This window comes from Hippichthys cyanospilos, chromosome 9 (assembly GCF_059441005.1).
Source record: "Hippichthys cyanospilos isolate Australia breed blue-spotted pipefish chromosome 9, RoL_Hcya_1.0, whole genome shotgun sequence".
Taxonomy (NCBI): domain Eukaryota; kingdom Metazoa; phylum Chordata; class Actinopteri; order Syngnathiformes; family Syngnathidae; genus Hippichthys; species Hippichthys cyanospilos.
In genome coordinates, this window is record NC_142377.1 from 13,390,440 (window position 1) to 13,406,856 (window position 16,417).

The 16,417-nt window shown below is 40.8% G+C and overlaps 1 protein-coding gene across 4 annotated transcripts; it reads right to left on the bottom strand.

The window, feature by feature from the left end:
* Positions 1-319: 319 nt before the first annotated feature.
* LOC148418966 (transmembrane protein 198-like) lies at positions 320-14,248 on the bottom strand. 4 transcript variants are annotated; one of them, XM_088423648.1, is made up of 5 exons: positions 13,856-14,248; positions 2,773-3,013; positions 1,656-2,231; positions 1,509-1,586; positions 320-1,144 (listed from the first exon to the last, which is right to left on the bottom strand). In XM_088423648.1, exons 2-5 carry the CDS (start codon positions 2,927-2,929, stop codon positions 1,092-1,094), a joined length of 864 nt encoding a protein of 287 aa, XP_088279774.1. In that variant the 5' UTR covers positions 2,930-3,013; positions 13,856-14,248; the 3' UTR covers positions 320-1,091. The 4 variants fall into 4 exon arrangements, with proteins under 4 accessions (XP_088279774.1, XP_088279771.1, XP_088279773.1 ...); XM_088423645.1 differs by having other exon boundaries at positions 1,438-1,586; positions 13,856-14,246; XM_088423647.1 differs by lacking the exon at positions 13,856-14,248 and adding an exon at positions 12,930-13,045 and having other exon boundaries at positions 1,438-1,586.
* Between the last annotated feature and the right edge of the window lie 2,169 nt (positions 14,249-16,417).

Here is a 16,417-nt window from a genome sequence, read left to right on the forward strand (position 1 = left end):
TCACACTGGACCGCCGGGAAACTACACAAGCTGTGATTGTATGATATTTTTGCACAATTAAACACAGAATGATGCCAGAAGCGACAAAAAATTGTGTTGTGATGCACAGACTCGTGAAAAAGACAGAAAGAAGTGAAGTAATGAAAGGCTGTTTTGTTCCTGCCTTGTGTGAGCAACAAGAAAAAAATCTTGGCTGCACACAGCATGGCAGCTACGACCAACTCCAGAATAGGAAATCCTTCCAATGACCTCTTTATTGCCTGAGAAAGGTCTGGTTGCTAAGAGCCCAAAGAGAACAAAACAATGGCACTCATTGAACTAGTATCAAAACACATGTATTTTATGCATTTCCATCAACATGACATTCAGGTAACACGTTGAATTGTTTCTGCCGAAGTCAAACAACACAGCTCCCAATGACACACTTGTTTAAAATCCCTACCGTTAACTTGGATGACAAATAAATAATGTTTGACAAGCCCAGACTTGAACTTCACAAAAGTCTTGAGTGCAGCTAAAAAAAACAAAACAAGCTATTACACACAACTGTTTGTAATGTAAGTAATTTTTTGCTTGACTCTGACATAATTGTAGCCTTCATTTTCCTGACACTGCAGCTAAAAATCGATTCACACATCCTTCAATGTTAAACAGTAACAACGCAACACTTTAATGGCAATGCAATTAACTTTGAGGTACAGTACATGTCCGATTTTCAATCTAATCGAAGTACACCTCAAGATTCTGTTACAGAAATGGAGGACCGTGTCTTGTTCCTCTGAGAAGCACCGCAGTTGTAGTGGCTTTAAACGTTCTCCTTTCTCAATTTGAAAAAAAAAAAGCAGCATCCCTCTCCACTGGTAATCCCATATTCACAGATAGATCAACAACAAAACGGTCTCGCAGATTCTTCAGAACATCACAAGCATGGTAACAGAACCAGAATGTCCCAATTTTTTTTTTTGTCCCACTCTCTTAAAGCCGGTTACTGTGCTCAGACCCTGACCACAGGAGTCGTAGTCGTGAGTGGCACCGTGGAGCCCGTGTCACAGTCCAAGTCGATCATGGTGTGGTTGGTGGTGCTCTGACTGCTAAGGGAAGTGCCGGTGCCCATTTGTCTGTCCCGCAGACTTTGCAGGTAGCTCTGAGAAACATGTAGAGACAGTTTGAGCTTGTTGACAGTTATGGTTTAGAGTAGGACAAAGTATGCAGTGGACCCTCGGAATATTGGAACAGTAGATTTGCTTTTCAAATCAAGAGAAAATTAAATGGAACATGAGGCAACTCATTGCTCCGTTGTTTTGAGACGCACGTGGTTTTGAGTTCTGAGAATCCACTGTGTAATTTATGATGCAATAAACAAGAAGAAAGTCAAGATGGAAACAAGTTGTGAAATAGAAGGTAACAACAGCACACGCCATGTTGGGTGACACTGACCGGTGCCAGAAGGTCCCCAGCGTAACGTTTGACTGGGGTGGCTTTACGGCGGTACGTGCCTTCCTGCCCACCTGCCTGCTGACGCTTCCGGGCATCCTTCTCTCGAATACGCATCAGCTGCACTCTCTTCTGACGCCGGCTTAAAACCACTAAAGACAAGAGGGCAAATGTTAGCGTGACTTCACGAGCGCTATCACGTCACACTATTTCATCCTCACCCTCCGTGTGGGAGAAGCCGCCGCCCGTCAGTTTCCACTGGACCAGCACTCCGATGAGGCCGAGGACAGGCCAGATGCCCAGAATGACCAAGCTGTACCAGCAGAGGGGCGGGCCCGGCGACAGGCGCAGGCAGCCGTACACGTGCGTGGCCAAAGCCAGCATCTCCACAAAGTAGTCAGCGCACACCGTCATGATGGCGGCGCCGAACACGGCCGTGGAGAGGATGGTGAAGAGCTTTTGCCACTGCAGAGTCAGAACGGCAAACAGCATGCCCGATCCCAGCAGCGTGCCCAGTGGCACCCACACCGTGGTGGGCGTGTAGAACTGCAGAGTGAGGAGCAGGGCGGCCAGAGCCAAAAGGAGGCCCAGCAGAAGGCCCGTCATGAAGAGGCCCACGCTGCGCACCAGCATGGTAACCAGGCCACAGAGCAGGCCGATGCCGAGGCCGATGCCGGCGCTGGCCTCCACGCTGAGCTGAGTGTCCAGCACGTGCTCCTTGTGGCACAGGAGGAAGATGATGACGGAGCCAAACATCAGCCCCGACAAGAACATGACCGCCTTGAAGCAACGGTAACCTGCAAGAGGACACGGCATCAGGGACGTTGTTATCGCTAACAATTTACAAGTCATAACTTATACGCTCAGGTCCAGTAAAATTGGGAGATGATAACTCATCCTTTTGGCTTTAGACACCATCGTGGATTTGAAGTCAAATTTTGGCTTTAGACACCATCATGGATTTGAAGTCAAATTTTGGAAAGGTTGAGCGATATGCATTCTTTGTAAGAAGGAGATAGCTTAGCACAGAAGTAGCTCAAATTTAGCCGACCCCATAAATGCAAAGCGCTCAGCTGTGACTGCAGCCATAGCTAACAATCGCAACAAGGATGCTAATGTAGCAAGCTATAGCAAAGCTCTGTGACAAACTAAACTCGCAAACACCCCGTATTTGAGCAAGTCTGCCAGTGAATGAAGGCACCAAACAGGCATTAAAATTGACATTAAAATGCAAAACAGCGGCCATACTCACTAAGAGTCGTTCCTAATAAACCAGTCCCATGGGAAACCAGAATTCAGTACTGGGCGAATTATTACTGATGATGATTTAGTTCTCACCAAAGAAGCAGTAGATGATGCCAAAGAGACAACACATGGAGCAGATGACCGCAGGGATGATGTCATACTTCCTCTCTATCTCCAGGCTGCAGGGGTCTACCTCGACACTGCCAGCCCCCGTTGCCGACCCAGAACTTAGCCCGGTGGGTTCTGCCATTCTGGTGTTTCAGGTCCAGAAGACCGGGACACAAGTAGACTTGCTGCTAATGTTATCTCAGGTCCATCTCAGCTACGTTGGGTGCTATGAAGACAAAAGGTTTGGTATATGTGAATAGTCATACATACAGAAAATGTAATACTGTTATTGTAATGCAACGTTTGGTACTTGAGAAGCACATATATTTATTGTACTGCAATTTGAGTACAAACCTATATGCACAGTTGTTATTCTTGCGTCGCCTCAGTGCCCTTTTACATAACGTTGTAAAGACGTGTCTTTGTTGCCGCTGAGTTAAAGCTGCAACTACTAAACGGATTGTGACTTTTAGGAGGTTTATGTGAGGGAGCCACACACGGCTGTATGGGTGGACCACGAGCAGGCCTCCGACATGAGCTCACCACAGACGAGATCCGATTACAACCGACTCACGTTTTCTACCAGCGGCAAGACATAAAAACAAAAAGAAAAAACTGTAAGGAAAATATGGCCCTGCGTTTACTATCAGGGGCTCCCACACGCTCGTTTGCCTCGTCACAACTCCTCGACAAGAAGTGTCCCGCACGCTGCGTATTATTCCACTTGACAGTTCAAGGTTTTGTCCCGCACAAAACGTGTACTTTCATGTGTTTCCCGGGAATGACTTTACATGGAAAAAATGGGGCCTCCTCGGAAACTTTTTCTCACTCGTGTACTTTTTGGTTTTTCTCTTCTGCTTTTGATTACGATCAGCTGAAGGACAAGGCACAAACGTAGAATATTCCATCAAGGCCATGTACATGACCGCTCAGGACTTGAGAACCATTAGAAACATGCAGAAAGCGACATTACTTAATTAATGATCATGGCCACACAAAACCAGAGTTAAAATAAATGTGAATATATTCTGAACATATCAAGCCATTTTTTTTTCTTTAGAGACATTCTTCCATCTCTTGATTGCAGCCTCAAGGAATGTGTTTCTATTTGACTGACAGTTTCTCTACTGTTTAACCCTTTACTGGGCACAGCGGCCGCTTTTGGCCGATAGTCTAAACAGGCAAAAACCGCCTTCATTAGGCACACGTTTTTCTACTTTTAAGTCCTAAACAGGCAAGAATTTTCAGAATTTTATAGAAATTTAGGGGGACGTTAGAATTTAAGCAACGGCGGTTGATGAATGCTCCCGGCTGTTTTGCCTGTCACAGCCGAAAGCGGACGCTATGCCCAGTTAAAGGGTTACATTTAAATTGTATTTGAGAATAGCAGCATCTGTAACATTGGTGCTTTATGTGGTCCTTTTTATTCAATCCTACCTATACAGGAAATAGGGACTTGTTCAGTCAATATCAAGTGTCCTGAAATACTTGTTTTACCAACACGAACATTAGAACGCACTCTGCCATTCCTGTACAGTTCAAATAACCAAAAAAAACAGAGACATTTTAACAACAAAAACTGCTCGTTAGTGTAAAAAATATGCCCAGTCTTTATTTGTGAAGGTAAGCAACAACTCTTCGCTAAATGAATAGAATATGCTACTTCATTACAGTGGCCCTCAAATGGGTGTACGAGCGCCCCTGGAGTTTTGTTAAGGTACTTTTTTCACAAAAGATTTTCACAAGAGATTTTCACAAAATTTCTGCAGGTTTCAGAAAATCTAATTTAATGGGTATTAATGCTGGGACAGGAACATACATGTTTTTTTTTCTAATTAAGAGCAAATTAACTGTAAGAAAAAGCTACAATTACTCAACTGTGCTATTGTGATTTGTTTGAAAATGTATGTTAGTATTTTGCTAAGTTTCATACAGATGTGCATTGTTAGTGTCAGAAATAAAACGGGATGTTACTGATCGATCTTCTGGAGTTTCTTAAGTAAATATGCCCAGTGATACCACTGCCAATATAGTTCCAATGGTTACTAAATCAGAGACAGCAGTCTGTTTTGTCTTCCTTTTTTGCATCCAAAATGACTTTGCACTGTTTAGCAGGTACTTGGCTGAAAAAAAGAAGGTTGAGAACCACTTTTTTCGTACATGCGTGGAATTACGAAAACTCAACAACAATTTGTTTCCCCTTGGATTGGACCTTTCCAGAAAGCCATAAAAGAAGATGTTGAACTGAATTGAGCCTTTGTAATGCTTCTCAAATCTGATGTCATTGGCTACCTTGCCAAAACAAAATGAAGTCAACAGTTGGCTAATAAAGTCCAGCACCCCTGGCAACATCATTTTTGGTGTCCGGGTAACTTTGCTCAAACATCTCAGTCACTTCAAGTAACACTTTTGAGTGTGAGCATTCCAAAGCCATCTAAGTGAAGTCTAGATGAACACACATAGACACTCCCATGTGTCTGCATCATATTACCATGACTCACAATGGTGTCCAATGTCTTGCAGCTTTTAGAAGACCTCGCCGCCGTTGGAGAATAGAGCCATTGTGGGCCATCACAAAGACTCAGAGGCCCATGCCGTGACCTCTAGCGGCACTTGCGAGAACCCATGCGCGTTGAAACAGGGGCCCAAGTAACGACGGCTGGGAGCTCCAAGGATACGAGCGGAGAACCGAATGTTTGCTTTATGACGGGAGCCAAGCGTTTCCTTCTGATGGCAGCTGAGGGACTGGAGGAGGGACTGACGGCAAGCAACAGGATCAATCTTCAAGATGGAGCTCCAGCAATGTTTCCACACCGCATTTTCGGCATTGGTTCAAATCACCCGGCAACTAATTGAATAGAGCCAACAAGACAAACGGCTATGTCCAGCTCGCGGACGATTGAGGTTGCCTCTAGTGTAGCAGAGCTTTGAATTAAAGGATCATGAATGCTAAACTCTGAAACCATATATTCAACTAAAACATTAAGACTATCAACTAAGCGCAGCAGACTAAAAAACTAAGAATAATGAATGAGAACAAGATAATGTGACGGATACTTAACTCTTTATGAGGCACTCAATGAAATATTCATTTGCTGACAGACTGGGAGAAATCACATGGTTCTTTTCCCCTACAGCCACACACGTGGCGTCTATTACCACTCAAGCTCATCAAAAATGATTTCTTGCTCTTTAAAATTGCTACAGAAAGATTCTTGGAATTTCGGTAAATTAAGCAAGAAAGAAACATCTACATCAAGACAGCAAGACAGCCCTTGTTTGAACAATTAGTTACCCCTCAGGGGATCTTAAAAGTTTCGTTGATCTATTCTGCGCAGGCCACGAGAGCTGCAGCATTTCCTAGTTAACATTTGGTGAGAACCGTTGGAAAGTGGACAGACTGCCAGTCAATCACACAGAAAGAAGCATTTACTATTCATTTTACTACAGGGAATTTAGGATTCAATTAACCTGACTTGAACCTTGGGGCAAATGGACCATTGAATGCTAACTGAGCTTGCATCATATGCACTAAAAATTCAGCTGGGAGTTACTACACTACATGAAAGCTCATTTGTTATAAAAGTGCAAGCCAGCTAACACCATATGGGCAACACTAAAAAAAACAACAACAAAAAACGGTGTGCTGCTGTTGGCCAAATGTGGTCGTGGAGGTTAAAGTATAGCAAACATTCTGCCACTTTTGCAAAACACTGATTTCATGATTTCGCTAATTTTACAATCTTCAATTTTTAAAATGATGAAAATAATCAAATTAATTTGCATTAATGCCCAACCCTAGTTTGAAGTAAGCGTTTTTAAATGAAAAAGGAATGAAAATCTGTAAATATATTTACAAAAAGTGAATCTGACAGCTTGATAACGTTCTTTAAACAAGTTCAGCCCATTTTACAATATGATCACATTTAGCTTTTTTTTTAATGATTGGACAATGACGCGATTTTCACCAAAAGAACTCCGATTCGGATTTGGTGATTAAATGGTAAGCGCACAGCGATCGCTGATTTGGGTTTTGAGTCCAGGCATTATTAGTAACCTATGTTAGTGACTGCCAGAGTTAAACAAGAACACCATGTACAGGGTTTTTCTAATTTCGATACGGCCTGGCAGTTAATGCAAACTGCATTAGAAATCATCTCATAAAATGCCTTTGTAGAATACTCCCCACGAACGAACAAAGCAGGGGGCTGGTGTAATGCACAATTGAGTGCTCAGCTGCCGAGGAGGCCGAGCTGGCTCCAAGTTCCGCACATAGCTAATTTGGGCGTGTTTAATCAAGAGTTGGACGTGCATAGGCAAGAAAAACATCTGTCCAGATTTGATGGCCGCGGCCAGCTGAGAAGATAAGATTATGATTTGGTTGTCTGGCAGAAGGTACCAAAGAATGCAAGCTGTGCTCTGCACTTGGAGCCATAAATCAGGCTGTCTTCTACTGGAAATGTCCACAAGCCAAAAAATTGTCAAGTCTAGACAATGGTAGCTTTAGAGAAAATGTGGTTATCAGTGGGTTTAAAATGGGTTTTCCATGCTGAGCAGGGGATAAATATACGGGTACACACACACAAATAAGTTATTGCGCATCCTCCCAATAACATCTGCGTTCCCTCTGAAGATTATTGAGCAGGGCATCTCTGGGCCCCAAGTAAGCTTCCTGCTTTGGTGAAGCAGGAAGGACCTGATGAGGAAGTGGAACATCGGCTTTCAACGGGGGCTTATCATTGTTTTTGTGACACGAGGCAATGAGACCAGGCAAGCTTTCGGATCACCAACACTGGCACTTCAGATGAGTGAACACCAGCTTTGAAGAAGACTTCTTGATGCTAAGTACATTAGCATACTCGGCTCGAGAAAATGGGACACCAGAATCTGAACAGAAAACAACTCCGTCTCTGGATCTGGATTACTAATCTAAAGCGAACGCCACCAAGTGATCCCGCAGGCATGATCGAGGCGGATCCTGCCGGGTGTTGTGAATAGTCAAGTTGATTTCCTGAAAGAACTTACATAATGACAAACTTTATGCTGCTGAGAAAACATTTGAAAAAAAATAGATGCCTATAAATTGGTAGCATGGCCCACAAATGAATCTAAAGGGCAGTGAGCGTACACTCCCGGTTTCTAAACTTATCATCAGCTTTTAAAGGCAACATGAACAACAATCATTTTTCCAGGTTGAGTTTCTGTGCCACTTGTCCTGCTCAGATGCCAAAAATGTCAATAATTCTCCTCTGGTTGCTATTTGTTCAGCTGTTTCTCAGTGGCACACCCGTCCCTCTATCAGCTGTTCAACTCTTGAACAAGAACTATAGCTAAGCTATAGCTGCAATCATTTGTTTTTTCAGTATGGTTTAATATCCTTTTGGAGTCCTTTTTATTCATTTTTACATATTTTTAATCTAAGTTTTCAGCTAACCTGCAGTCCTGCTTTGATTCCAATCTTCATGTCTGCATCTCCATATTTCAGTTTTTTATGCTGATTGTATCATTTTAATTGTATAATTTTAATACATTTTGATGAAGTTTCATTAAAAAAAATCTGCCTTTCCATATTGTTGATTTGAATGTACAGTAGCCCCAAATATATTTTCCACAATGTTAAGATACAATTTTCCCAGAGCTTATGTAGATGTAGTGATTAAACAAAAAGAAAAGGCTCAAGTAGAGCTTCAATTAACAATTAGTTTAGTAGTGGATTAATTCCCCTTTTTAATTAAAAAAAAGGTCATTATTTCAAATTGACAGTGCAGTAAAATGAATTAACTAACATTCTGATTTGACTGTAACATATAAAAAGGCGAAAATGATGATATTTTTTCCCAAATTAAAAACAAATATTTTATTTTGATTCAACACAAAGATAATAAAACTTGCTTAAGTGGAAGCGTGCAGATATAAGCAAATATTCACTGGTGAGAAGTGGGAGTTATGAAGATTGACACTTTTATATTAAACTAGGTCTCAAAATGCTCCATCGTCTATCAAAAAAGGTTTTTGATGAATTTGACCCTTTGATTTGTAAATTGAATAATATTAACCCCTGACAAGATGCATTTGAACTTTAAAACTCTTATTCAAAATTTAAAACATATCCAAAACGTGTGCTAGCATGAAATCGTCCTTTTGGTTTGTAATAATCAAATTTATAAATACCCTAACCCACGCCCCCAACAGACACATGCATTCAGTATAATCTCACCTAATTAAAGCCTGTCTAATTTCAGGCTGAACAATAGAGGTCTTTCAACAAAAGACTGAGTCCGTACTTTGAGACGCAAGCGAACAGCAACACAAAGAGGACCGTTAAGAGGGCAGTCACATGTCTTCAGTGTATGCTTATAATGTAATTCAGAAATATTAATCACATCTCAACGGCCACACATTTAGAGTAAATCGGGACATTCCCCGCATTAGGTTCGGACTGTGAGGCATTAAAGCTGCGGACGCTAAAAGTATATTGTCACTGTCAACAAAAATTACACAGTGGGGCGCATGTGAATGCGTGATGCCGCGTGAATGTACTCGCTATGTCTCGGTTCAGCGAGTTCTGAAATTTACCGGCAGGCAAATTAATGCCCACTTTGTGGTTACATCTCTGATACGTCGAGTCAAAACACTCATCTTGCGGCGAAGAAGAGTTTCTATCTAATGCTGGGTGTGTCTGGAAAACATGCATGACGAAGTTAAGATTACAGGTTGGAATTGAACCAAAATACATATGCATGTTTGGTTGCAAAAATGTGTTTGGGAGCACACAGCAGGACAATCAACGTCAGTATAGTAACAGATTCTTGTTTTAAGTTGTTTAACAGAATCACCCAGGGGTGAAACTTGGGACTGATTTGATAGGAGGAAAGGCTCTTAGTGAGTGTGGTCTTTTGACAATTTTTTACATTTTGATGTCAGTAAAACGTCTGTTTTGGCCCCTTCAGTCACTCCACCGGAGGAGTCTCCAGTTCTCTGCAACCCTCATGAGGATAAGCAATCAAGATGATGGATGGATGTTTTTTGGCGGCCAGCATTGATCTTCATCATGAAAGGGGCGAGGCAGCCACAGGGGGAGCAGTGCGGCTTCAGTAAACAAGACTTTTCACTTCCAGGTTAGAGATATGGGTACTATAAATCTCATATTTAAAAATCAAATAGCCAACGTGTCGAATTTATATGCATATATTTACAGTAACTGTGGAAAGTTTAAAGTATCGTGATATGGGCCCTTTAAACTGCAGTAAAGTCCAATTGCTCCCCACAATGAAAGGTGCTCTCAAAGAAAAAAAATACAGTACGGTCTGAGAGCAATTGAAAATAATTGTACCTTGACAGCGACCCCACCAGTGGAAAAGAGAATAACATATTTTCAAAACAAACACAAAACCTCCAATTTTTCTGTCTAGTTAACTGTAACACCAAAGAAATAAAAGATCCAAAGGGAAACATAGATAACCAGAAGGTGCCTGGTAAATGTTACATATTCCAGTCCAACACAGCATCATAATTAGGAAGGAAATAAACATAGGTGGGGCAGGTTTGCTTCAATCCATTCCCCAAAATTGCTCCCATGACACAGGTATAATCTTTAGTGTTTACAGTTCTAAAAGTAGCCTTTAGACAGATGTGAGGACATGATGGGTTGTTTGTGGTTTTCAACATTGTTTTTCTTTCTGCTGTTGTTACAAAGCCATAACCTCTATTTTGGAGACAACGCCCACACTGTTGCATTCAAGTTATCTGTTGTTACTAACCGATCAGAACATCAGTGCTTGGATTTTTTTTATTTTTTTTATTGTGACACTGAGGTTCTTCATTTTGTAATGAAGACTAAAAAAACTCGTTTTTGAAAGTTGGTTTCACCCTTTTTTTGAAGGAAGGGGGGCATGACAATATTATTGTTTCCAACTGAGCACTGAAAGTCGTCGTCTGCAAAAACAAATGACATGCACATGTGTGTGTTAACTGTTCAATCGAGGAACAAACAAGTACTTCACAGCTAACAATAATAATGGAAAGATCGGTCCTAGGCTTTTATGCTTACACATCACCATTTTCTACACTACTATTGCAATCAACTGAGTCACATTACTTCCTCAACTGTTCTTAAAACTCAAAACACCCATATGCAAAGATAATCTGGATATATGGCTCCATTTGTTGGCCGAATGGCTGATCTTATTTTAGGGGTTAAAAACGACTTAGTTGTTAACTGGCTTTAATTAAAGACAATATTAGCACATGGAGCTTCCCAAAACAAAGGAAAGGACATTGTGAACATCCCAAAATGTACTAGGGCTGTATTATCAGGCATGAAACAGTTACTTGCCAAGAAGAATCAACAGCAGAAGACTAGCAAGCCTTTATTGACTTCCTTTTGCATAACAGGCAGCTCCGCTTTTAGCTTTGCTCTTGAAATTTTATTGAAGCATAGTCTGTAAGTAACTAACTTTAAAGACACTAATACATAGGTAATGGACATATAACATTATGTGGGTGTGAACTAAATAACAGTTGCTGTTTGTTGCCCATAAATGGTAAATGCAAGCGAAATAATGCTAATCGCAATTAGCATAGGCAACGTGTGGACAATAAATAAAGAGTATTTATATCCTCTCACTTTAATTCATGTTAACCAGAGTAAACTAAAACTTTTTATCACATTTTATTTTAATGAGGGGGGGGGGGGGGGGGGGCATGGGAGACTCGATTAATAATTTCATGGAATAATCAGTAGGATATCTGATTTCAAAACGATTCAATGGTGACAGCCCTAATAAAACACATTTTTACTGTGTGATTGTCACGGAGTGATAAAACCTCTGTTAAAACTAGGACTGTAGTGAATTACCACTATTGGCTATGATTGTTACAGTATCTAGACCCCTCAGCTATTCCCAGTATGCCAGATAATCCATATTGTACATCAAACAATTTACTTCCTTTGAAAACTTGAGGAGAGGAAGATTGCCCCACTCTGTTTTTCACTGCTGTTGTTCATCAAGACAAGCTCAGTGTTCCCTTGCTTGGATGTGACCATGTGCTCACCACCTGGACAAAACTACTAAGGCTAGGAATGCCATGCACTCGAAATCTGAAGCCCACAGCAACTCCTCAGCACTTTTGCGGGTTAATTCACATTTAACGTCATTATTCAGCAGTCTCACTGTCAAACTGCATTTACTGAGGAATCTTGAATGTATGTGGGTTATTTTATAAGGAGAGACAAGACTGAGACAAGCTCAACAGTTTCTTCTTCACGCTGAGGTCTTGTACATTCTACTGAGTTGTTTTGACTTGACATGTTTCCCCTGATAGGACAGCTAATGTAAAACAAGGGATTTCAAATGCTTATCAAGTATAATACACTCAAGTGATTGTTTTTGTCATGAAACTGGATAAAGACAGAGAGGTTTATCGCAGCCTACAGTACATAACTCAAACTCAAGCTTTGGGACGCCAGAGCTGAATGGACATGTAATATGGACAAGATTTTGGAAGGTTCAGTCATCCAGAAGAAGACTTTTGAGGTCCTCCTGGCTCATCATCTCTCTTGAGGTTCATCCCAAATTTGGTGGATAAGGGTGCAGGTCATGGACCTTTACACCAAACCCATTCTGCGACCATATAAAATATGACAGTGCCTTGAGATACGCTTTTTAACTTGTTCGGTAACCATCCTCGTAACTCAAAACACCCATCTTAAAATCATTGTGAACCTCTTTAACTCAAAAACCCAAGTTTTATAATAAGGAAAATTACTATTTATAATACTGTAATGATGTCAAATACATTTAAAGTCTTTTTGTCATATTCTGTGTGCCTGGGCCACCAGAGAGTAGTATAAAACACACAGCACAAAGAACCGTTACACAATTGACTCAGTAAACCCCAGCAATAGTCGATTTTGGCAATAGACAAAGAATATATAGGTACGGGCTATATATATATAGGTATGGGATCACTTGGCGAAATACGTAAATAAGAAATACATGCGCCAAAAACTCAAGGTCTAAATCCTGTGGTCATTTTCTCTACAGATTTTGTCACTCCATAGCTGTAGGAACCCCCAGTTTTGAGAAAAACGGTCAAAAAGATTGCTAGCAAAACAACATGCACAGTCTTATTTATCTTGCCTTTTTTCCTGTCTTCTCTTCTACTCCAGAATAAGGAAGGATTTCCTCTTTGCCTCTCAAAGGGGCAAAGCCATCTGGTGCAGGCTGACAGAGTAGGTCACATAGAGATGGTGGCGTGCACTCAAGTGGGGGTTGTAACTACAGCCTTCAAGTCCTTGGTAAAAACCTGTAGGCTGTCATCTGACTACCCAAAACCAAGAGGCACTCCTACCCTACATCACAGAACACAACCACAGGGCTCAAACTCCCGGCACGCCATGTAGGCCACAAGGAGAAATGTTGGCCTTGTAAAGAGAAGAATGTATTTCGGGTTTGCGTAGAATGTACAAACCTAAAATTGTGTCTTTTAAATAGATTGAACGATACGCACTGGACACTTGGGTTATTTCAGAGCACATGGCTTACAGTAAATTAAAGACGATATAAATAAAACCCGAGTTGGCAGCAAATTCAACATTAATGTGTTTGCTTCAAAAATCAGCAAATCAAGTGCTTTTGGTAGACCTTAAAGGACCTTTAACATGATATTTCATTCTCCCAGTGTAATATATATGTATCCTTCGTATGCTGCCCATGACAAATTTTATAAATTCAGATTAGAACCTGTTGCTTTAAAGGAATGCTTTACAAATGTCAACAAATGGAATTAGAACCTGTTGCTTTAAAGGAATGCTTTACAAATGTCAACAAATGGAATCATCGTTTACACGCACACGCCGCACTAAACAGCATACCTCCTAAAATCATGTTCTGCATGAGGAGGAGTTTAACGTAATACAAACGCTTCACTATCATTGTTTTGTAAAAACTTTGTGATCACTGATAGTCATAATGTACATGTTCATTATTGGGACAAACTAAGATTATAACATTCAAAAAGCAGAAACGTATGGCACGGTATGTTGGATTGACAAAAGAAAACTTACCAAGGGAGCCAGCAGTTTGGAACGTTCACTTTTGCGGGACAATTGGCGCTGTCAGCAGTCAAATTGCTCCACCATTCACATACACAAAAGCGGTGGGAACGGATCTGGGAAAACCGGTTTTCCCTAACTTTTCCTTGGGCTCCTTGTTTTTTTATACGCGACTACAATTACAACACTGCAACAACATCATTTCACTCCTTGTGCAAAGTTTTCTTTAAAAAAAAAAAAAAAAAAGTTGGAGGAGGGTTAACGATTTCGTGATTTGAGTTAAGCCGTGGAAGTGGAGGAGGTTCGGGCTCCACTAACGAATCCCGGTCCAAGCGCTTTCTTTCTCGCTGGAAAGTCTCCCCCTTTGTCACGCACCGCCCCCGTTTCTCTCCCACTTCTCTAAAACTTTCCCCCCTCTCCCTTGTCGGGGGCAAATCCCTCTCAATCTTCACCTCCTGTAGCGTTGATTTGAGTCCGTTGGAGGGGAGGAAGAGGAGGGGTTGGGGTATCCAGTTTGAACTCGGCGCTTACATTTTATGCGAGGCAGGGTGCCCCACACGTCCCGAACTAAACGGGCCCCACTCCTATTGTTTATGCACTTTTTACATTTATTTTTTTTTTTTTAAGTATAAGACATAATTATAGCGTACATCTTGTCACAAAGAGTATTTTTTCTAGTTTTTTGTTTCTGCCTTTTTCCCAATACTTTAACGTTATTCTTAACGATAAACGGGCTGGAAAAGTAAAAATCATTCTATATAAAATTGATAAACAAGAATATACCTATTGCATTAACCGTGCATAAGATTTATGACTTGCAGGCTAACGGGAGTGGGCCGTCTGAAGCAGTGTGTATTTTTCCGGTGGGCCACTAGGAGGCTTAATTTCGGCCCACGGGTTTGCTTCAAAAATCAGATAATAAAGAGCTGTTGGTAGACCTTAAAGGACCTATAACATGATATTTAATTCTTCCCAGTGTAATGTATACATACAAATCTCTTTTGGCAAATTGGCGATTTAGATTTTGATTAAATGAGGGTTCTGCTAAAAACAGCCGTTTTACTGACATTCAAATGCACAACTGCGTCAATACACTGCTCTCACTAACATAAATTCCTATCAAATCAGTCCCCGTGTTCATAAGAATAGTTCCGCCCGGTGTTTTTTTTTTAGGTAACTTTTACATGCATGTTGTTTTCTTAGACCCCTTGATAGTTGCCTATATTAAGTGCAGTTACATTTAAAATAATATCATGTAAAGAAAATGTATTATATTATTTGATAAAACCTTGAACAGTGCATGCCACACCTCACTGAGGTATTGTGACGTTCTCGCCACCTCTTAAATTCTGGCTACGTCCCTGTCATTTTGAGTACAGTGCTATACCTCCCCACACAGTTGTTAGCCAGTGACACAGACCTTTGGGAATATGTCTCACATCATAAAAGGCAGCTTTGATATTCCATAAAACTACATACATTGGGATTATTTAGCTTTTTCTCCCACGCATCATTTGAAAAATGAATCATTTGTCAATACCAACATGAAAAATTTGGATAATATGAATACACAGTTGCATCAATTGTATGTATATGTACTTACCATTAACTTCACATACATTAACTCCTGTTCTCATTATACCGTTTGTGTTCCTATTAAATTCAAAATTACCAAAGTGTGCAGTGCACATTTAAAAGTACACTATATGTAGAACTTCTCCATTCCATTTGATTTGACAGCAGATTAGATACTTCAGATTGTGAGATGCACTCTGACTGCGACGTGTCCAGGCTTGTCCCGAGCAACTGCCTGTCATTTCAAGAAAGATTATTACTCAGCCAATATCAATTTAATTTTTTTGTTACACAGTGCATAAGCAATTTGTGCGGTTACTTGTGCACTTCTGCTTTCACAACACAATGTTTTTTTTGTAAACTATTAAAAAGACGAGTCTTTTCTTGCCAACAGCAAACCATCTGGTATTTTAAATTATATTAAAAACAAGCTCATCATCATCATCATGTGTTTTGCAATTTGTGGTTCCTCTCTCTATTAAATTATTACATTAGCAACAAGTAGGACTCACCCATATTTTAAGCACCACATTAAACTAGAGGGCAAAACTGACAGTTTGTGGCCATAGGTGAATGAGTCTAATGTCCCAAGCAAACTGTAGACTGTAGGCCAAAAAATTGCTGAGCACATTGAAACACTTAATACTCTTGTTAGTTTTCAAAGGAAAAGCTAGTCTTTGTTTTGAGAGACACAAATCTGGCATCTATTCAGACAAGCGTTTTGCAAGATTTAATGACCTCGTGTGTGTGTGTGTCTGCACTTCAGATGTATGCAATAAAGGCGCCGGGGTTACTTTTAAGGTCTAATCACAAAAAAAAATGAGTCATCCTGAATTTCCAACGCACATTATTTCTTAGGCACATGTGCACCTCAAACTATTCACAAACCCTCCCACCATTTTATGTACACAAACTCATGACTTTGTGTGGATCAACAGGTCCACAGGATTGAGGCTGTTGCAAGGTGGGGGCAGAGCAGATGCTGTGACAGGAAGTTGC

Coding starts and splice junctions, on each gene's coding strand:
- LOC148418966 (XM_088423645.1), bottom strand. CDS start 2,929: ATGGCAGAACCCACCGGGCTAAGTTCTGGGTCGGCAACGGGGGCTGGC. Junction 2,232..2,772: donor CATCATCTACTGCTTCTTTG/GTGAGAACTAAA, acceptor GTCCTCTTGCAG/GTTACCGTTGCTTCAAGGCG. Junction 1,145..1,437: donor CTGGGGACCTTCTGGCACCG/GTCAGTGTCACC, acceptor CATGTTTCTCAG/AGCTACCTGCAAAGTCTGCG.